The sequence below is a fragment of the Hemiscyllium ocellatum genome, chromosome 3 (assembly GCF_020745735.1).
Source record: "Hemiscyllium ocellatum isolate sHemOce1 chromosome 3, sHemOce1.pat.X.cur, whole genome shotgun sequence".
NCBI lineage: Eukaryota > Metazoa > Chordata > Chondrichthyes > Orectolobiformes > Hemiscylliidae > Hemiscyllium > Hemiscyllium ocellatum.
In genome coordinates, this window is record NC_083403.1 from 100,940,544 (window position 1) to 100,963,405 (window position 22,862).

General features: G+C 39.5%; 1 protein-coding gene across 12 annotated transcripts in view; it reads left to right on the top strand.

The window, feature by feature from the left end:
- dst (dystonin) overlaps window positions 1-22,862 on the top strand; it is a 624,072-nt gene that overhangs the window by 416,556 nt on the left and 184,654 nt on the right. For all 12 annotated transcript variants that reach the window (XM_060852081.1, XM_060852129.1, XM_060852093.1 and 9 more), the window contains 4 exons: window positions 262-418; window positions 1,761-1,887; window positions 4,141-4,194; window positions 15,001-15,236. In XM_060852081.1, coding sequence (XP_060708064.1) covers window positions 262-418; window positions 1,761-1,887; window positions 4,141-4,194; window positions 15,001-15,236 — 574 coding nt within the window. The remainder of the gene's footprint in view (window positions 1-261; window positions 419-1,760; window positions 1,888-4,140; window positions 4,195-15,000; window positions 15,237-22,862) is intronic.

Genomic DNA, 22,862 nt, shown 5'->3' on the forward strand with positions numbered 1-22,862 from the left:
TTTTCAAAGGTGTTGCATAGTGAGCAATTTTTTAGTTGGATGTTGTTAGTTTAAACCAGTCAGAAATACTGTTGTGTGTAGTCTTTAAAGATTTATCTGGTTCCTGGTTTTGTGACTCAAGGATTTCATTGGTTCAAGGGACACTGCAACCTTCTTTTCTTACGTCCAAACGGACGTGAGAACGCAATGGTTCCAAAAGCTGTGGCTTATTTCAACTTTCTCTTGCTGTTCACTCACTTTCCTTTTGTTTTTGATTTGCAGAGAGGAAGAATTATTTTGTTGCCAGCTTCAGACAGATCAATTTAAAGCACTGCTGATGTCGTTCAATAAGTGGGCGGAGGGAATGAACACAAGGATTCCAATTGTAGACCCAAGTCTAAATACAGAGGCTCTTCAGAAGCATTTGTCCAGTATTCAGGTGAGAAATCCTAAGCTGCTGAATACCGTGTGCTTTGTTCCTTTCGCAATGAATCATTAATCAATTGAGTAAAGCAGTCAAAAGTCTCTGAGGACAACTCTTACCCTTAGATACTTTATGTATTGTATCTCTGTTGTTCAGTAGCTTAAATAACTACTTATTTAATCTTTCTCTGCTCACTCTTGTATTAGTTCAGCTCGGTAAATGATTATTTTAAGTGCTTGTGTCCTAGATTACACTTTGTGAAATAAGCTTCCATTTAACTCCAGTTGATGCTTTAGATTGGAATAATGCAAAATTCCCTGGAAACAGCAAGCTCAATACTTTAGCTTCATGCTGAAAAAAGTTGTATAAGTTTGTATTTATCCGATTAATAAAGCAGCAGTAATTTGTACTGATATAGCACATTTTAATGCAGTAAAAGGGTCCAAGACACTTCACAGGCGTATGTCAAACACAATTTAACACTGAGCCACTCAAGGTGATATTAAAACAAGTGACTGAAAAGCTTGAACCAAGACGTAGGCTTTAAGAGGATCTTAAATGAGAAAATCGAGTGAGGATGTTTAGATCTTGGATCAAGATGACTGAAGATAACTAGCACCAGTTACATAATGCAAGTCAAGAATGTGCAAGAGGCCCTAGGTGAAAAATTTACTCTAGCAGTTCTTTAGGAACGGGTCAGAATCACTGGGTATACTGGATATTCTTGCTTGTACTTTTAAAAATATAATGGTGCAGTTGAGGGAGTTTCTGTGTTCACATTTGATTGTTTGTGCCCAGTGCATTTTCTAGCATGGAAGAATCGCCGTGGGAGAGTGGGGGCAGCAATGTAGTTGAGCTGAATTTGATATTCTGTCTCAGGCTAGTTGGTGTGACATGTGCATGTTCCATTATTATCCTGTAAAAAATACTCTGGCCATCTTAGAGGTGAACTAGTGAATGTGAAGCAGAACAGACAATATAGAGTTAAGCATGTTCATTTTTGCTTTTCTTTCATTGCAAATGTGTGTGACCATTGTGAAAATGACATGGTAACTGGAAGCAAATACAAGAGTGACTTTGAAATAAGAATCATGTCTGTATATATGTTAATATATATTTCTATATGTTTATAAAGGTAAACATTTGCATGGTTATGGGAGAGAGTCAAGGAGTGCGATTGCTTAGATAGGTCTTTCTCAGACCTGACTGAGGCTTGATGGGCTGAATGAACTCATCCTGTGTGCTCTACGATGGGACAGTTTTTTTCTACTATTCATTTTTGCTCTTCTTACATTCAGAAATTACACCATTCATTCAACATTCAACTTAAATACAATTTTTCATTTTGCTTACTTAGGGCATGCTCAATGAGTGGTCTTCGAAAGCTTCCGAACTTGTGGAAGTTAATCAGAAAGGGTCAACTTTGTGTCACCTAATCAATACACTGACTTCTCCAGCCTATTCAAGGACAATATTCAAATCAGGTAAACTATCACGGCTGAAGGTTGCATGCATTGTCCTGACAGATGCTTTAATCAGCTCAATTCCCTTTTTAAAATACTTCAATTGTTTAATAGCTACAACAGTGATTGATGACTGGAATAAAGATCATTTTTTAGAATTTTCAATCTGATTACAGTTTTATTTTGTATCCCAGGCCAGCAAATTGCAAACAAGGTGATTTTGACAACCTTCAGTCAGTGATGTATGAAGTGTAGTGAATGGATTCTTGCCACAACAGCTCATTTGAGGGAATGCCATGTATTGGCACTATTTCCAATTGGGCCTGTGTTCTACTATCTGTCTATCACTGAACCCATATATTTAACTGAATAATGTTTCCAGACAGAATTCCCTATGTTTCTACAATCCAGTGCAGCTATTAAGCATATTTTATTTGGCATATTCATTTCATGGATCTATGGTTTAATGAACTGCTGTAATTCAGTTTCAAATGAAGTGTTTGAAGATTTTAATTAAACAGTGCATTACTGTAATACAAATATCCTTGTGATGTAGCAAGAAAAATAAAACCTTAATTAGATTACATACAGTGTGGAAACAGGCCCTTCGGCCCAACAAGTCCACACCGACCTGCCGAAGCGCAACCCACCCATTCTCCTACATTTACCCCTTTTATCTAGCACTACGGGCAATTTAGCATGGCCAATTCACCTAACCTGCACATCTTTGGACTGTGGGAGGAAACCGGAGCACCCGGAGGAAACCCACGCAGACACGGGGAGAACGTGCAAACTCCACACAGTCAAGTCGACTGAATCGGGAACTGAACCCGGGTCTCTGGCCCTGTGAGGTAGCAGTGCTAACCACTGTGCCACTGTGCTGCCCCAAATTTGCCAGGGTTTTATATATGTTTTTATAATTCACCCTGTTCAAGGCTTCATAATCAGTACTGTACTTCCTGTGGAATTCTCCTTTGTGCAAACTGACAAACAGCTAGCTTGCTGCTGTTACAATGTTATCAGGAGAATACACTGGGTGCTATTTTCATAGGTGGCTATCCTTTCTAGCTATGCTGTTAAGGTGAAGAAGTTTAAAATAAGCAATGAGGCCCTAGTTTTATTAAACTAATTTAAATTGGGAGTTTCTGCAGAAATGGCTCCAAAGATTGTACAACCCCAGCATGCACAATGGGAGACATCCAACAGAACTGTTTCACCCAAAAGATGGTAGGATTATAGAATGAGTTGCCTGGTAAACCAGTCAAATGAATGGTACGTGTGTTACTAGATGAAATCCATTATTATATTGGATGCTGGGAGTAAGGGATATAGTGGAGCAAAGAGTCAAAAGAGAAAGCCCTGTAGGCCTAAATGGCTTGCAATTGATGAGCACAATTGTTGCTGTGTAAGACAATTGAATTTCAACAACTGTGAATGTTGAACATGTGTGAAATTTGTCATGTGTTGGAGAATTTCTTAAAGGCTTCTTTCTGAATTCACAATGTGGACCTCGATAACCTTGAGGTGCTTGGCTGGAATAACATAATGTTAAAATAGAATCCATAAAGCCTAATTTGAAGGAAGGCTTTAACCAGTTTAAAATGCATCCATTTAGAGTACCACAGTCAGTTTTCGGCGCCACTCACCAGGAAGGACATATAGGTCCTGGAAGTGATATTGACGCAGGAAAATGATACCTTGGCCTAATGGATAAAATCATAAGAAGCAGTTGCATTGACTTGGCTTGAATTCCCTCAAGTGTGGAAGATTATCGGATGATCTAATTGAGGTATTCAAAATCATTACAGGAATTGATTAAGTAGAAAGAGAAAAATAACTTCTTCTCATGGAGCAGTGCAGAAGAAAGATTACATACTCTTAAAATTAAAACTACAGGCGCTGTTAGGATGCACTTCCTTACAAAGGGAAGAGGATGTCCCCAAACTTGGGCTTCAAAAAACTGTTGAAGCTGAGGTGACTGTGAGGCATTAAGAAGTCCAGAACAAAGGCTTGAAAGTAGAATTAGATACAAATCAGCTATGCTTTAGTATCACCTGGCATTCAGTTAGAGCAACAACTTTAACTTGAAGTCTTCTGCTTAAAACAATGCAGCGAAAATATTCTGAGAAGGCTTTTTGCAAAGAATCTAATTGTTCTAAGTCTTTTGTTGAGTTTGGTTTGTCTTTAACAGTTTGGAGAGAACTTTATATGAGTGCTGACCTTGTGTTTGATGCTAATAACAAGGTCTTATTTACCCAATATGTTGATATGTAGGTACACAAGTGGTGAATGGTGGGGGAGCAGTCTCTGCTATCTGCGATTCCAAAGGTAAGCTTTCAAGTTTCACAATTGACTACAGTCTGATCTTGTAATGAAATGTGTAAATGGATTGTCTGAGAGCATTACTGCTTTTAAAAAAAAGTTCCAAAGAATCTGAACCTTATAAGTTGTATTATCACAAGATCAAAATGTTTCCCGTGTTTCATATCAACATCATATCAATTTCTCTTGTGTTAAAAATTAACACAGTGAATGAAATCATATGCTAATATGGCCAAAAACATGTATGTGAAAAATCTAAGTGTTCCAATTATTTGTAGCTCATGACTTTCTCTAATTAATAAATTTAAAAATCTACATTTCCTTTCTTTGTAGTTTGAAGCAGAGTTAACAAGGTCAATAAATCAATTCATTTTTTCTGTAGGTATTTTAAATAGAGATGCTATATAAAGTCTTAGTCTTACTCTGATTAGAGAGACAACTGCTGGTGATTTAACTTGAGGCTAACCACACCTCAGGTGAGGGGAGAGGTTGAGAAGGAGGATCCTTGATGGTAACCTCAGCCAGTGCAGGAATTGAGCCTACACTGTTGGCATCATTCTGCATCGCAAGCTAGTCATCCAGCCATCTCAGCTAATCAGTTCGAAGTTTTAATGCGTGATTTGAGGTTAATTTCTCTGCAGAGGTAATGATGCAATAGGTAAGTTAATGCATATATCATAGGTCATTCATACATTGGTGAGTGACTTTCTTAGAGTCACAACAAAACTATTTCTTCTGTCCTTACGAGAGGAAAGCTGTGGGGGAAACTGGTTATCTGAATTGTCTTGTTGGTCATATATCATGAAATAGAGTGTTAATGTCGCCTGCAATCAACTAAACAGTTTTCTCCACTGATGACAAGTTAGTTGGAACTTCATCTTTCCAAACTCCATTGGAACGTTGGGATGAATGATACCCTTCAATTCTGTATCATTGTTTGAATTTTCCTCTGTTGATATGTGTGTCATTGAATTGGATATTAGTTGTTCTATCATTTGGGCCATGAAACCCATCTTTCTAGCTGTGTTCTTGATTGTGATGTCACTATTAGAAAGTGATACTTGACTGTGGTCAGTTTTGGAGATCTTCCTCAGGCTGCCAGCTTTGGTTGTATTTGTTAGATGCTGATATAGTAGTAATGCCATTGGAGTCTTAAGAGTCATAGAGTCCTACAGCATGGAGACAAGCCCTTTGGCCCAAAATGTCTATCAATGTTCACACCATTTCCCTGCATTTGGCCCATGTCCTTCTAGCTTTTCCTATCCATGTGTTTGTCCAAATACCTTTTAAATGTTGTTAATTCACCCATCTCTATCACTTCAACTGCAGTTCATTCCATATGTGTACCACCCTCTGTGTGAAAAAGTTTCCCATCAGCTTCCGTTTTATTCTTAACCCTCTAACCTTAAACTGATGCCCTCTAGTCTTTGATTCCCCAACTCTGGGAAAAGAACTGAGTGCATTCACCCTAATCATGCCTCTCATAATCTGATACACTTCTATAAGTTCCTCCCCTCAGTCTCCTATGCACAAAAGGAAAATGTCCTAGTTTGTCCAACCTCTCCCGATAACTCAGACCCTTCAGTCCAGGTAACATCCTTGTAAATTTCTCCTGCACTATTTCCAGTTTAGTAACATCCTTCCAGTAGCAAGGTGACCAAAACTGACTCACCAATGTCCTGTATAACTGCAACATAACTTCCCAATGTCTATAACTCAGTGCCTGACTAATGAAGGCCAGTGTGCCAAAAGCTTTCTTCATTGCTCTGTCTACCTGTGACTCCACTTTCAGAGAACCATGCACCTGAACTCCAAGGTCCCTCTGTTCCACGACACTCCTTAAGGCTTTACCATTCACCATGAAACTCCGACTTTAATTTGACTTTCCAAAATGCAAGACCTCACACTTATCTGTATTAAACTCCTTTTGCCATTTCTCACCCACTTCCCCAGCTGACCAAGGTTCTGCTGCAGGTTCTGAGAACCTTTCTCACTGTCCACAATAATGCCTATTTTAGTGCCATCTGCAAACTTACTAATCATGCTTTGTACATTCTCATCCAAATCATTCATATAGATAACAAACAGGAATGGGCCCAGTACTGACCCCTGAGGCATTCCATTAGTCACAGGCCTCTAGTCCGATAAGCATCCTTCCACTATTACCCTCTGCTTCCTACCGTCAAGCCTATTGCGTATCTAATTTGGCAGCTCCCCCTGGATTCCACGTGACCTAACCTTCCAGAGCAGCCTACCATGTGGAACATTACCAAAGACCTTACTGAAATGCATATAGACTATGTCTACCGCCTTGCCCTTGTCAATCTTCCTGGTCACGTCATCAAAGAACTCTAACAAATTTGTGAAGCATAATCTCCCATGCACCAAGCCATGCTGACTACTCCTAATCAAGCCCTGTCTTTCCAAATGTATGTATATCTTATCAGAATCTTCTCAAGTAACTTACCGACCACAGATGTTAGGCTTACCGGTCTATAGTACCCAACTTCATTCTTATCAGCTCTTCTTGAATAAAAACACAGAATTTGCTACCCTCCAGTCTCCTGGGGCCTCACCCTTGGCAAACAATGATGCAAAAATATAGCCAAGGCCCTCACAGCCTCCTGCCTCCTGCAGTGGTCTTGGGTATATTTGTTCAGGACCAGAAGATTTATCCAGCTTCATGAATTCCAATGCATCCAACACCTCTTCTGCAGTGCTGTGGACTGTCCCCAAGGCATGAGCATGACCTTTCCCAAGTTCTCAAGTCTCCATGTCTTTCTCCATGGGAAACACTGAGAAGAAATATTCATTGAGGACCTCACCCATCTCCTGCGGTTCTACATATGAATGTTCACTTTAGTCCTTCAGGGGTCTATTTCTCTCACTAATTATTCTTTTTCCTTTAATATACTTAAAGAACCTCTTTAGATTCACCCTAATCATCTCAGCCAAGACTATCTCGTGCCCCTTTTTTGCCCTCCTGATTTCCTTCTTCAGTAAACTCTGTATCCCCTATATACCTCCAGGGATTCCCTTGATCCCAGCTGCCTGTACCTGTGCCATACCTCCTCCTTTATTCTGGTCAACAGCTAAATATCTCTTGTCATCCAGTGTTCCCTATTCCTGACAACTTTGCCTTTCACCCTCACAGGAACATAAAGACCTTGAACTCTCACTATCTCACTTTTAAAGGCCTCCCACTTGCTGGAGGTCATTTTTACCTGCAAACAAACTACTCCAATCAATCCCTGCAAGTTTCTGTCTAATTCCATCAAGAGTTGCCTTGCCCCAATTTAGCACTTGAACCTGTGGATCAATTTTGTACCTCTCCATAACTATCTTAAAATTAATAGAACTATAGTCACTGGTCATAGGAAGTGAAAAGGTTGAGATTCTGAAGGGAGATTACAGAAAGTTAGGCAGGAATTTAAAAAGGAGGTCCTCGAGAGTAGTAATAACTGGATTACTCCTGGTGCTACGAGCTAGTGAGGGTACGAATAGGAGGATAAAGCAGAAAAATGTATGGCTGAGGAGCTGGTGTACAGGAGAAGGATTCACATTTTTGGGTCATTGGAATCTCTTTTGGGGTAGAAGTGACCTGTACAAGGATAGATTGCACTTAAATTGGAAGGGGACTAAAATACTGGCAGGAAGCTGCTTGGGAGGATTTGAACTAGTAAGGTGGGAGCGTGGGATGCAGGGAGATAGTGAGGAAAGAGATCGATCTGAGACTGGTACAGTTGAGAAAAGAAGTGAGTCAATCAGTCACGACAGGCAGGGACAAGGTGGGACTGATAAATTAAATTTCAGTTATTTCAATGCAAAAGGGCTAACAGGGAAAGCAGATGAACTCAGGGCATGATTAGGAACATGGGACTGGGATATCATAGCAATTACAGAAACGTGACTCAGGGATGGATAGGACTGGCAGCTTAATGTTCCAGGATACAAATCCTACAGGAAGGACAAGAAGTGAGGCAAGAGAGGAGGGGGAGTAGCGCTTTTGATAAGAGATAACGTTACAGCTGTGCCGAGGGAAGATATTCCTGGAAATACATCCAAGGAAGTTATTTGGGTGGAAATGAGAAATAAGAAAGGGATGATGGGTCTATAATACAATCCATTATTGGGATTGTATTATAAACCCCCCAATATCAGAGAGAAATTGAGAAACAAATTTGTAATGAGATCTCAGTTATGTGTCAAAATAAAAGGGTGGTTATGGTAAGGGATTTTAATATTCCAAACATGGACTGGGACTGTCATAGTGTTAAGGGTTTAGATGAAGAGGAATTTTTAAGCACGTACAAGAAAATGTTCTGATTCAGTATGTGGATGTACCTACTCGAAAAGGTGCAAAACTTGACCTATTCTTGGGAAATAAGGCAGGACAAGTGACTGAGGTATCAGTAGGGGAACATTTGGGGGCCAATGGCCATAATTCTATTCGTTTTAAAATAGTGATGGAAAAAGGTATACCAGATCTAAAAGTTGAAATTTTAAATTGGAGAAGAGCCAATTTTGACGGTATTAGGCAGGAACTTCCAAAAGCTGATTGGGGCAAACGTTTTCAGGTAAATGGACGTTTAGAACATGGGAAGCCTTCAGAAATGAGATAACGAAAGTATATTCCTGTCAGGGTGAAACGAAAGGCTGGTAGGTATAAAGAATGCTGGATGACGAAAGAAATTGAGGGTTTGGTTAAGATAAAGAAGGAAGCATATGTCAGGTATAGACAGGATAAATCGAGTGAATACTTAGAAGAGTATAAAGGCAGTAGGAGTATAGTTAAGAGAGAAATCAGGAGGGCAAAAAGGGTTCATGAGATAGCTTTGGCAATTGGAGTTAAGGAGAATCCAGAGGGTTTTTACAAATACATTAAGAACAAAAGGGTAATGAGGGAGAGGATAGGGTCCCTCAAAGATCAGCAAGGTGGCCTTTGTGTGGAGCTGCAGGAGATGGGGGAGATAATAAACGAGTATTTTGCCTCAGTGCTTACTGTGGAAAAGGACATGGAAGATATAAAATGTAGGGAAATAGATGGTGACATCTTGCAAAATGTCCAGATTACAGAGGTGGAAGTGCTGGATGTCTTGAAACGCAAAGAAGTGGATAAATCCCAGGACCTGATCAGGTGTACCCTAGAACTCTGAGGGAAGCTAGGGAAATGATTGCTGGGCCTCTTGATGAGATATTTGTATCATTGATAGTGATCTATACAGACTTCAGTGCGGCATTCAACAAGGTTCCCCATGGGAGACTGGTTTGCAAGGTGAGATCTCATGAAATACAGGGAGAACTAGCCATTTGGATACAGAACTGGCTCAAAGGGAGAAGACAGAGGGTGGTGATGGAGGGTTGTTTTTCAGACTGGAGGCCTGTCACCAGTAGAGTGCTGGGTCCTCTACATTTTGTATTGACATAAATGTTTTGGATATGAGCATAACAGGTGTAGTTAATAAGTTTGCAGATGACACCAAAATTGGAGGTGTAGTGGACAGCGAAAAAAGTTACCTCGGATTACAATGGGATTTTGATCAGATGAGCCAATGCGCTGAGGAGTAGCAGATGAAGTTTAGTTTAGATAAATGCGAGGTGCTGCATTTTGGAAAAGCAAATCTTAGCAGGGCTTATACACTTAATGGCAAGGTGCTAGGGAGTGTTGCTGAATAGAGACCTTGGAGTGCAGGTTCATAGCTCCTTGAAAGTGGAGTGGCAGGTAGATAGGATAGTGAAGAAAGCGTTTGGTATGCTTTCCTTTTTTGGTCAGCACATTGAGTACAGGAATTGGGAGTTGAAAATGTGTTGCTGGTTAAAGCACAGCAGGTCAGGCAGCATCCAAGGAATAGGAAATTCGACGTTTCGGGCATAAGCCCTTCATCAGGAATTGGGAGGTCATGTTGCGGCTGTACAAGACATCGATTAGGTCAGTTTTGGAATATTGCTGCAATTCTGGTTTTCTTCCTATTGGAAGGATGTTGTGAAACTTGAAAGGGTTCAGAAAAGATTTACAATGATGTTGCCGGGGTTGGAGGATTTGAACTATAGGAAGAGGTTGAATAGGCTGGGGCTGTTTTCCCTGGAGTATCAGAGGCTGAGGGGTGACCTCATAGAGGTTTATGAGGGGCATGGATAGGGTAAACAGATAAGGTCTTTTCCCTGGGGTGGGGAACTCAGAGCTAGAGGGCATAGGTTTAGGGTGAGAGGGGAAAAGATGTAATAGAGACCCAAGGGACAATTTTTTCACGTAGAGGGTTATGTGTGTGTGTGGAATGGGCTGCCAGAGGAAGTGACTAATATTGCAACATTTAAGAGGCTTCTGGATGGGTGTATGAATAGGAAGGGTTTGTAGAGATATGGGCCGTGTGCCAGCAGGTGGGACTAGATTGGATTGAGATATCTGGTTGGCATGCATGGGTTGGACCAAAGGGACTGCTATACATCTCTATGACTCTATGGTCCCAAAGTGCTCCCCCACTGTCACTTCAGTCACCTGTCCTGCCCTCTTTCCCAAGAGTATGTCAAGTTTTGCCCCTTCTCGAGTAGGACACTGCTTGAGGAAACTTTCCTGAATGCACTTAACAAATTCCACCCATCTAAGCCCTTAATGCTATGGCAATACCAGTCTATGTTAGGAAAATTAGAATCCCCTACTATATTGCTCCTGCAAGGGTCCCCGTTTCCCTGCATATTTGTTCCTCTAATTCCTATTCACTATTCGGAGAGCTATAGTACAACCCCAATGTCACCATCCCTTGTTATTTCTTAACTCCACCCACAAAGCCTGAGGATGATTCCTCAGTTATTTCATCTCTGATTACTGCTGTAATACTCGCCTTCATCAAAAATGCAAATCCCACTCCTTTCTTTCCATCACCTCTGTCCTGCCTAAAAAGCACCTGTACCCTCGTATATTATGCTGCCAGTCCTGTCCCTCCCTTAGCCATGTTTCTATAATGGCTTTAATATCCCATTCCCATGTACCTATCCATGCCCTGAGTTTTCATCAGCCTTGCCTGTTAAGAGTTGGTACCCAGGGCGTCAGGCTAATGTTCTAGGGACATGGATTCAAATTCCACCATGGTAGATGGTGAAATTTGCATTTAATAAAATCTGGAATCAAAAACTAGTCTAATGGAGAACATGTAACTTCAGATCCACAGTAATGTGATTACACTTAATTGCTCTTCAAATGGCATACAAAGCTAATCAGTTTGAGGGCAATACAGAAGGAAACAAATGCTGGCCTTAACAGAAATGCTCATATTGCACTCAGAATAAAAACAAATTTCTAGGCGTATAATCAAACGACAGTTTGTCTCTGACCACATTGTCACATTCCACACCAGTGAGCGTCAACCCCTATGATGCCCCACCTTCCCACGTGCCCTCCACTGCCTGTCGATCCTCATGATGCCCACCTCCCTCTGCCAGTCAGCAAATGAATCGTTTCTTCTCAGTAGAACCTTGCCTATTGGAGCAACAGCATTTATACCATTACCCTCTTTCCTAATACCTTTTAGAGCTAATAAAAAAAAGTGTTTAAGAAAAGAACTAAATGCTGGAATTCCTAGATATTTCCAGATAATCCTGGAAAGTTCATTGATCTGCAGAACTAACCATGATCTTTTGAGCTGTGATTGAGAAAGACAAGAAGAAAGGAAGGAAAATACAGAGTTCCCATTAAAATAAGTTATTGCCTTGAAATTAAAACAATGGAATTTAGATGTGGTTGCCCCTTGTATTTTGTCTTATCAGTTGAAGTTTCTCTGGCTCCTGGGAGAATCAGCTATCCTACATAACTCCATAAAGCCCTTTCATGATGCATTCATTCCATTCAGTTTGACATCAGCTCACCTTCTAACAATTTGGGGATTGAGTGGATAAGGCAGGGTCTTATTCCTCTACTCTGACCTTCATTGCTCATCCACTTGACCCATATTTTTCCTGTTGATAAGGGAGTAGTGTACGTCCATACACCATCAGGTGGGATCCTCCTCTACATATCAAGACTGAAATCTAAGACAGCTGAAATCTGGTATGTCCCAATCATAGAAACTCTATGCTGCTCTTGTTGCCCAAAACAGAAGACTAGCTTTTGGATCTTTGGTCTCATTCTCCCTCACCGTTAGTGTCAAGCAAACTCTGGTCATGGGATGGGGGTTTATGTCTTCTCCTGCAATTAGACTCAAATAAACACTGCTGGAAACAGTCAGAAAATTCGGTCTACAGTTACAATCTGTTTTTTGATGAAGAGCTCAGCATATGCACTGGAAAGGCAACCACCATTAAAATGGACCAGGAGAGACAACAAGCTGACCTAAAGGACTGAGATGCTTATCTCAAAGGCCTCTGTCATCAGCACATTGTATATGGCAGTCAAACCTGGACAAGTTAACACCTACAGGAGAAAAAGACTTAATGACTGCCATCGCTGTGTCTGCATTGCATCTCTGGCATCACATGGAAGATAATGTCACCAGTAAAGTAGTCCTTTCTTGGGCAAACATACCAGGCAATTGCTAGGGCCAGTCAAGCAAAGAAGGCTTTGCTGGTTTGTGCATTTGCACAGAATGAAAAATGGCAGCTTCCCAAAGATATGCTGAACGAGGAGTTAGTTGGTGCCAAAAGTATCCAGCAGAATGCTCATGACTCCCATTCAAAAGAGACAGATAGACATGTTTCAACATCAATCATAACAAGTAGAAAATTTTAGCTGACAATGCAAATAGCAACATCAGCTTTCATCAGAAGTTTGTCGGTATGGTGATTGGGGTTTTAGAAGCTCCAAAGCAGACATCACCTTGCAGGCTGGCACAGGGGTATTTACCACCTGAAGATCAACCTTCATGTGCGCATACATGTGTATATACAAAACTCAACTCAGCTGTGCTGTATTTCCTCCATTCTGTGAGATTTTTCTAATTCATTGAAAATGCAGTAATGGGAACATTTATTCTCCATGCATGTGGAATGCACAAACAACTTAAACAATAATAAAATCTTTAAAATAAGCTTTTTTTGTTGCATTCATACTATATGATGATTTAAATGCTAGAAATTTGGACTTTTGAAGCAACACTGTTGAAAGAGGCAGTAGTGTCATTTAAAAATTTTACAGTTCGTGTGGCATCTTTGAAAATACAATTGACCAACACCTATAATATCGCTTGGAAGATCAAAGTGATGCCAGAGGAAAATAACTGTTTTAAAACAATGCTTCCGGACATAACTGAAGTGCTCCTGGGATGATTTTTCACATATCATAATGTTTTCTTTACAGCCCTGAAATTGTGTTGGTAAACCTATCAATGCCCCAAGGAGTCCAAATAAGTGCTGGTTACATTTGCAAATGGCTATGAACAGCTATAAACTTTGAAACCATCCCAATTTCATGCACTTTCGTTCAGTTGCGATTTTATTTTCTGCAGTCTGGCTATGTACTGCCTTTTCAAAATGTTTGCAACCATAAGTGTTGATTTATTTGACTGTGATGAATTCCAAATTGTACTTGGAATCTATTGATTTTGTGATTTCAAATATGAATAGTTCTATCTCTTTTACTCCCAATGCAGAATCATGGCTGTTTCTCCATTTATATCTTAATCTCACTGAAACCAGGACTTTCAATTACTTTAAGATCATACGGAACAAAAGATCTAAATGGGTTCTCAACAATTATTCCAGATAAAGTAAAATCAAACCTCAAAATATTTGTATCTTCAAGAGCACTTCTGCCCAACTAGATTGTTGAAGCACATGGTGAAAACAACAAAGGTTCATGAAGCTACAATTCCAAAAAAAGGAAAATGCATCATCATCCAACAAATTAAGATACACTGGTAGTTAAGTAATTTGACAGAAGGTTTCACAATGCCAGGTTCCATTGCATTGAACTAACATAACTACTCAAAATTGAAAACTTTCCTTATCATTTTAAATAGTATTGCAATTCAGTTGCTACAGTTTGTAAAAGACATAATTTAAAAAGTTTGCATTTGATTTCAGTATGTGCTATTAAATCCAAGAACATTTACTGCTATTGTGCTAATTTGTCCCAAGAACATTTCCTGCCCCTTCATACGACATTTTAGAAGAGAAAAATTTTAAAAATGAAAAAAAAGAGATAAAGGCAATTCAGGGTAATTTGAATACTTATTTATCAGAGTATTTTATGCAAATTGCATTCCATTTACAGAAATTGGTTGCAACCAAAAGGTGTCATGATCCACAACTAAAAAGCACAGGAGTGTGATGGAATACTCCCCACTTGCCTGGGCAAGTGCAGGCCAGCAACATTTTAGAAGCTTGACCCCACCATCTAGGATTAAAGCAGCCATATTGACACCACATCCATAGAAACCATTACTGACAGTAATCATTAAACACAAGACTATTTCAATTAGAATCCTCAATGCTAAAATCTAAATTATTTGCTTCTCTTTTGAAACCACAGCTTGCAATAGAGTAAATAATATTAGAAATTTCACACTTCATTGAACGCAATTTCTGCAATATATTCAAAAGCCAACACTATATCTGGATGAGTTTGTTTTCAGCTCTTATAACAGGAACTGGATGTAAATAATATCCACCATATTTAGGGTAATGGCTCTTAATCTTCAGTGGGACTACTTTAGGTGTAAGTTTGGAAATTACACCTGACTTGTTCTGAGTTTGTTAGAAGTCACAAAGCTCAGAAGGACAAATTTTTGACTGAATGCACTTTTTGTGTTTGCATGCACTTGATAATTCTGAGTAGTTGAGTTAGGACAGGTCTTAATGATGAACTATGTTTCCTGGCTACAGAGCTAATCGCTATCCAGCAGGACATTGCAGATGTGAATCATCAATATGAAAAGATGGGAGGCTTGCTGAAGGACAAGGAGAATCAATTGGAAACTATGCTGGCTCAGAGACAGGAAATTCAGGAAGAAGCCAATTTGGTGAAGGAATGGTTGGAGTCGATGGATAAAAGAGCAGCATCATGGGATACATTGCCAACTGAGACTGAATCTATAAAGGAACAAGTTGAACAGCAAAAGGTATGTGGGGTATAAAACAAATGTTTGTTTCAGTTAAAGATGTGAATGAAGTGCCAAACTTTGATTAAGTAATCTCTTTTTTTAAAAAAAACCTTTTTAAAGATGAATCTCAGAACACAATTTATTGAGGCAGTAATTTCAAAAATAGGGAATCTCATGGGTTTGTATCACTAATTCAGCTTTTCCCTGTACTCTTTTACTTAATTTGTTTACCCTATAAGTTGCTGACCGTGATATGATTTGATTTATTGTTGTCACATGTACCTAAGTACAGTGAAATGTTTTGTTTTATGAGCAGTACAGGCAGAGCATAACAGACAAGGACAAAACAGAAGTTGCAGGAATAGCTCAGGCACTGCTGAGGCATTTCTGAGGAAGGGTCACCCGACTCGAAATGTTAACTTTGATTTCTCTTCACAGGTGCTGCCAGACCTGCTGAGCTTTTATCGCAACTTCTGTTTTGTTTCTGATTTACAGCATCTGTAGTTCTTTTGGTTTTATAGCAAACGAGGACATATAGATCATAGGATGCTTAGACAGAGCGAAGCACACAAGATCACAGCACAAAAGCAGGTCAGCATTAGATTTGAAAACTGCAGTGGCAATGCAGGAGCTTTTGGATCTGATGAACGACAAAACCAACAGTCTATATTTGCAAACAATGACATTAAAGATTGAGAAAAACACAGAAGTAATGGAGATGTGGGTAGAGTTAAATCAGATAGAGATAGAGAAATCCATAGATGAAGAAAAAAAGTGGATCAAGAAAGAGAAAATGAGACAAAACAGAATAAGGGGAAAAATGTAAAATTTAGCATTTTAACATTTCTAGTAGTTGACTGTCTACAGGAATGAAATTGAATGTTTAAGTTGTTTTGTTTCTGGGCCAAGATTTGATTGGCTTTGCATTAACAATTGGCACATTGTTAAAGAAGTATTTACACTCTATTATCAGCCCTGACTATTTGTGGTGAGTTTAATAGACAATTAATGTCCAAAATCAGCAATTCTTAAAAGGAGGAGGAAGGTAATGGCAAAATCTTGGTTGTGCAAACCAAAGAGGGTTGTAATGTCAATCTACCAACAAGGTTTGGGGCCTACAGTGCAGACGTGTCAGAACATGTCTGAACAGGTTGATTAAAAATACGTATTTCTATATTTTCGGAATAATTTGCAAATCTATTTAATAAACAGTGAGCATTGTTGCAGTTACTTATCTTGGACATCCTATTTTAATGTAGTTTAATTATCTTTAAGCTGCAGTTATGTTAACTTGCTTTGGATACAATTAGTTACAATATATTGATGGTGCTGAAGGTAAAAGTATTACGGTATTATGACTATGTGACCATGAATAGGATGTAGATTTGCTCAGTTTGCTGCAAAACAATTTTCTAATCCTTCCTTGGCAATCGCAGGGGAGAATAATAGAATAGAGGTGGTACTGGAAACAATACATTATGGTGCCTGCCTGAGCAGTGATAACCGCATTCTGTGCACCAAGTTTCACACTGAAATCTGCTGTGATCAGTGCTCCTTGTGTCATGAATGTTGTGCTTGTGACATCAGTGTCATTGAAACCATGACTTTAAAGTAAAGTTGAAGTGGTGGATGTGGTAGGACGATTGTGACCCAGCTACGAGAAAGGATGTCAACTAACTCAGCCAACATTTATTACATTCTGGCAAGAGGCTCTTAAGAGCTTAGGCTTGGCATTTAAATGCAGCCACAATCAGTGTGAAATTAATTTTGAAGTAAAATTGGAAACCTGCAACCAGAACATAGAACATGTACAGCACAGAAACAGACTCTTCAACCCACTATGTGTGTGCCAACCATGATACCATTCTAAACTAATCCCATCTTTCTGCACATGGTCCATATCCCTCTATTTCCTGCCTGTTCATATGTCTGTTTAAGTGCTTCTCAAATGTTACGATTGTATCTGCTTTTACCACCTCCCAGATACCTACCGCTGGGTATAAAAAAACTTGCCTCGCACAACTCCTTTAAACTTGCCCCCTCTAATTTTAAAACCCCATACTATTTCCCATTTCCCTGCTGCAAAAAAGTCTCCCAACTATCCACCCTATCCAAGCCTTTCATAATTTGATATACTGCAAATGTGTTGCTGGTTAAAGCACAGCAGGTTAGGCAGCATACAAGGAATAGGAAATTCGACATTTCGGGCATAAGCCCTTCATAAGGAATTTGATATACTGTCAGCTCTCTAAAGCCTCCACATCTTTCCTCTAGTGTGGCAACCAGAACTTCATACGTTATTCCAAATGTGACCTAGTTGAAGTTTTATCCCGTTTAATTCAAACATGGACAAAAGAGCTGAATTCCAGACTTGAGATGAGAGTGACAGCTCTTGGCATTAATGATGCATTCAACTGAGTGTGGCATCAAGGAGCTGTAGGAAAACTGGAATCAATGGTATCCGGCGAGTCAAATGAAGCACCTAGGAAGATAGTGATGGTCGTTAGAGGTCTGTCATCTCAGCTCCAAGACATCTCTGCAGGAAGTTTTCAGGATAGTGTCTTAGGCCCATGCATCTTCAGCTGTTTTATTAATGGCCTTCCCTCTGCCGTAAGGTCCAAAGTGGGAATGTTCGCTGATGATTGCATAATGTTCAGTACCATTCATGACATCTCAGATACTGATGAACTTCATATTCAAATGCAACAAGATCTGGGCGATAGCCAGGTTTGGACTGACAAGTGGCAAGGAGCATTCATATCACACAAATGCCAGGCTATGGCCATCTCCAATAAGAGATAATCTAACCATCGTCCCTCGACTTTCAATGGTGCTACCATCACCGAATCCCCAACTTTCAACATCCCAGGGGTTACCATTGAATAGGTACACCACCACCTGCAAGCTCCCCTCCAAGTTATTTACTATCCTGACTTGGAAATATATTGCCGTTCCTTCATTCTTGCTGGGTCAAAATCCTAAAATTCCCTCCATAACGGCATTGTGGGTCAACCCACAGCAGGTGGACTGCAATGGTTCAAGAAGGCAGCTGACCACCTCCTCAAAGGCAACTAGGGACAGGCAATAAATGCTAGCCAACTGGCAAATCCACGTCTCATGAGTAAATAGAAAGAAAAGATTTGTTGCCAACTTTTATGTTCAGTGTCCCAGTCGATGAAGACAAGCGTGCCAAATGTCTTCTTTACCACTTCATCCACCTGTGTTGCCAGTTTCAGGGAATTATGGACTTGCACTCCTAGGTCCCTCTGTATACCAATCTTACCATTTACTGTATACTTTCCTCTTGCATTTGACCTCCCAAAATACAACATCTCACACTGGTCCAGATTGAACTCCAAATGCTATTTCTCCTCCCAACTTTCCAACTGACCTACCTATATTGTGCTTTATCCTTTGACAACCTATCTCACTATCCATAACTCCTCCAATTTTCATGTTGTCTGAAAACTTACTAATCAGACCACCTAAATTTTTTTTCAAATTATTTGTGTATGTTACAAACAACAAAGGTCCCTGCACTGATCGTGGCAGAACACCACTGGTCAGAGAACATCAATCAGAAAAGCACTCGTCCACAACTACCCTCCATTCTTTGTATCCTGGTAAACATTATCCTGCTCTGCCTGAGTTTGGAACAATCCAGAAGAAGTGGCTGGGCTAGAAGTGAAGCAGTGCTACACAGCTTTAATGCAGTTAATGGTAGTTGTCATATAACAGTACTGTTGTAGAGTATTGTCAAGACACTATCCGATAAGTCTGCTCATATGAATCTACCTCTCAAATTGAAGAAAATTTTTTCAATATGACTGAATTATCCATTGCTTCATGTGGGTGAACTAGCTGTTCTTTTAGACCAAAAGAATTTATTTGGACGTAATAATCTTGATGTCCCAAAACACGTTGCAGTCATTGTCATAAAGTACAAAATGTTAACAATCACCTTGAACACAGCCAATTCCCACATACAGCAATCCATTAATAACCAGATAATCAATTTTAGCAATGTTTGAAGGAGAAATACTGACTAGAACCTTTCTTGTTCTTCAGATTAATACTGCAGAATCTTTTACATTCACCCAGGAGATTGGCCAGAGCTGAAATCCATGTCCCTCCCTTGCTTAGGTGCAGCATGAAAATTTAGGCCAGGTCACTCGAGTGAGACTTGAACCTGTGACCTCATGCCTCTGTTGAAAATTGACCACTGAGTCATGGCTGATATCTGCAATGTCTTAAAATATGCCCTGCAGAGGCAATATTGAACATTTAAAATTGTTTAATAGTGAGGGAAAATGAATATTCTTGCAGTAATTTTGACAAATTAAAATAATTCCCCACCAACTACTCCAAGATTGATATTAAAACTGGTATTCAGCCAGTTGTTCAATGCATCACCATGTAGAGTACACTCAAAGTAACACATTTTGTTTGGTATGGTGTACAAAAAAAGAGTTTTAATCAACCGTTTTGGAGAAGTCCCAGGGTAGATGGGACTTGAATCTGGAGCTTTTGACTCTGAGGTAGGACCCTTATCACTGTACCATTCTGATGTACAAGTTACACATTGTCTTTATGATTCAGTTTGACAGAGGTCAATAATCATCAATGTTAGCTTATTGCCTAATGTTCAAGAATTCTTAATTCAAATTGCATGAATTTTTTCAAAGGAGAGGTGACAGAAAGACAGTTTTGGTGTTAATGGTCTTATATCTTTAACCATGCTCCCCCAAAGACATCTCTGTCTTACATTTTACATGTCAAAGTTTATATGGTAATTAAAGATAGTTTTAATATATACAATCTTTGTATCCACCTTTAAAAAATGTTCAAATAAATATACATGATGAAGATTAAACTCTCAGTCCAGTGTAATTTTGCAACAGGTTGGAATGCCTTTACCTCAATCTATAAAGGAAGCCTTAATATCAGGACCTCCATTTTCCACAGTCAACTTGTGACCTGCATGCATGTTACTTTTCTTTCATTATAGCTTTAACACTTGCTGTTGTAACCTTCCAAAACAATCGGTCATTGCTGAATATTATGGTGAGAAAAGAGAGTTCTTGATTATAATAATGGCCCCTTTTTTCTCGAGGTCCAGTTTGGAGTAAGCAATCAAGCATGTGCAAGATTAGCAAAAACCAGCAGTAAGGCCATTTCACACTTTGCTCTCTCTGCAGTATTATCAGAGAGCTTGCTTGTGGCAAAAAATTTCAAATCCTCTTCCTGCTTCAATTCTGCTTTAAATTTCACACCTCAATTGTTCGATTAATTTGGTGATTCCCTTCACACTAATTGCTCAGTTCATGAGGTTCTGTTCTATATCACTTAGTTGTTTCAATCAGAAATTGGAGACAACACATTATTCAAACTTTGTTGTTGGTTGAAGGGCTAAAAAAAGAATTGTGAGGATAGAGGAACATTTATGGCAGTTGGGAGAGAATTCGATGAGAACATTTTTTTACAAAGCGAGTTGTTATAATGTAGATCCTTAAAAGAGTGGTGAAAGCAGATTTAAAAATAAATTTTAAAAGGGAATTGATTGATTTAAATGGGGAAAGACTGCAGAAAGCTCCAACAAAAACTAATTCTGGTGTCCTCCAGCATGGATCGAAGTTCAGCTGGTAATAGACAAGAGAAATGGGCTTTGGGCCTTTTACTTCAAAGGGAATGAAGTATTTATCAAAAAAAGGGTGGTCTTGTTAAATCTACAAAAGGTATTAGTTAGACCTAGAAAGCTATGAACAGTTTGATCCCCTTTCCAAGGGAAGATGTACTGGCATTGGAGGCAATCCAGAGAAGGTTCACTTGTTATCCTTGGTGTGGAAACACTGTCTTATGAGGAAAGATTGAGTAGTTTGGGCCTGTATTCATTGGAATTTAAAAGAATAAAAGGCAATCTTACTGAAACACATAATATTCTTAGGAAATCTAACAGCATACTTGTGGAAGGTTGTTTCACCTTGTGGAAGAGTCTAGGACCAAAGTGCATAATCTCAGAATAAGAGGTTGCTCAGTTAGGACAGAAATGAGGAGGAATTTCTTCTGAGGGTGGTGAATCTGTGTATTTCCTTTACTTCAGAGGATTGTCAAGGCTGGGTTATTAAATATATATAAGACTGAGAGAGAAACAAAGTTCCCATCAGTAAGAAAATCAAGGATTATAGGGAAAAGTAAGAAAGTGGAATTGAAGATTATCAGGTCAGCCATGCTCTCATTGAATAATGGAGTGGGCTTTGATAGGTTAAATGGCCTACTTCTGCTACTTCATCTTACTGTCTTCTGCAACAAATATTTACAAAGGAAATTTTTGCAGGGCTATGAGGAAAAAACAGGAGGTGGATCTCAATGGACAGCTCTTCCAAAGAGCCAGTGCAGGCAAGTTGGGACCTCCTCTGTGCTGTTAGATTCTAAGAAGCTAAGCTATGATCCTGTTCCTTCCTTGTCATGGCTTAGCCAAATTATGAGGGCATGTTATATACAATATAACATGAATATACAAAACTGATACATAGACAAAAACTAGCTAGCTACGTTGTTAAGCTCATCTTATAGTTACATCAAATGAGGGAACAAAATAACAGGAAAGCTCATTGAGAAGATGGTGTGAACAATACATACTCATCAATAGTTGAATAAAAAGTCTGTCCATATAGAGTCATAGAGATGTACAACATGGAAACAGACCCTTCGGTCCAACCCGTCCATGCCGACCAGATATCCCAACCCAATCTAGTCCCACCTGCCAGCACCCGGCCCATATCCCTCTAAACCCTTCCTATTCATATACTCATCCAAATACCTCAATTAATATTGCTGACTCTAATGAAGACTGAAGCTCAAATCAGTTACTAGAAATACCTGGCTTATGCAAAAGCATTTTTATTTCTTGAGGTGAAAGAAGAAAACTTTTATTGAAGTGGGCGGGATGCAGGTCTCCATTTTTTACCTCACATATTTGTAGAAAGTCACCTATTCTGGTGCCCCATGAAATAAAAATTGCAGCGTTTGTCAGGATGCCCAAAGAATCTAACAGTGGGTGAAGCTTTGGTCTGTATGTTGGTAATGAGAAACGATCACCAAGATTCTCCAGAATAACACAAACATTTTCACTTTGTTCTTAACTGTTAAAGCTGAAAAGGTGTTGCTGGAAAAGTGCAGCAGGTCAGGCAGCATCCAAGGAGCAGGAGAATCGACGTTTCGGTCATGAGCCCTTCTTCAGGAATGAGGAGAGTATGCCAAGCAGGCTAAGATAAAAGGTAGGGAGGAGGGACGTTGGAAATGCAATAGGTATTTCCAAGTCCCTCCTCCCTACCTTTTATCTTAGCCGGCTGGACGCACTTTCCTCATTCCTGAAGAAGGGCTCATGCCCGAATCGTCGATTCTCCTGCTCTTTGGATGCTGCCTGACCTGCTGCGCTTTTCCAGCAACACATTTTCAGCTCTGATCTCCAGCATCTGCAGTCCTCACTTTCTCCCCTTAACTGTTAAACACTGCCTCCTATCAAAATGGGTTGACTCCCTATTCACTGAGTGCTACTGCTGTGATTTAAATATTTTAAGTTTTATGTTTTAAAATATTTAGGATAAAAGAAGAATGTTTAAAAATAGTAGAAATGTAAAGCTC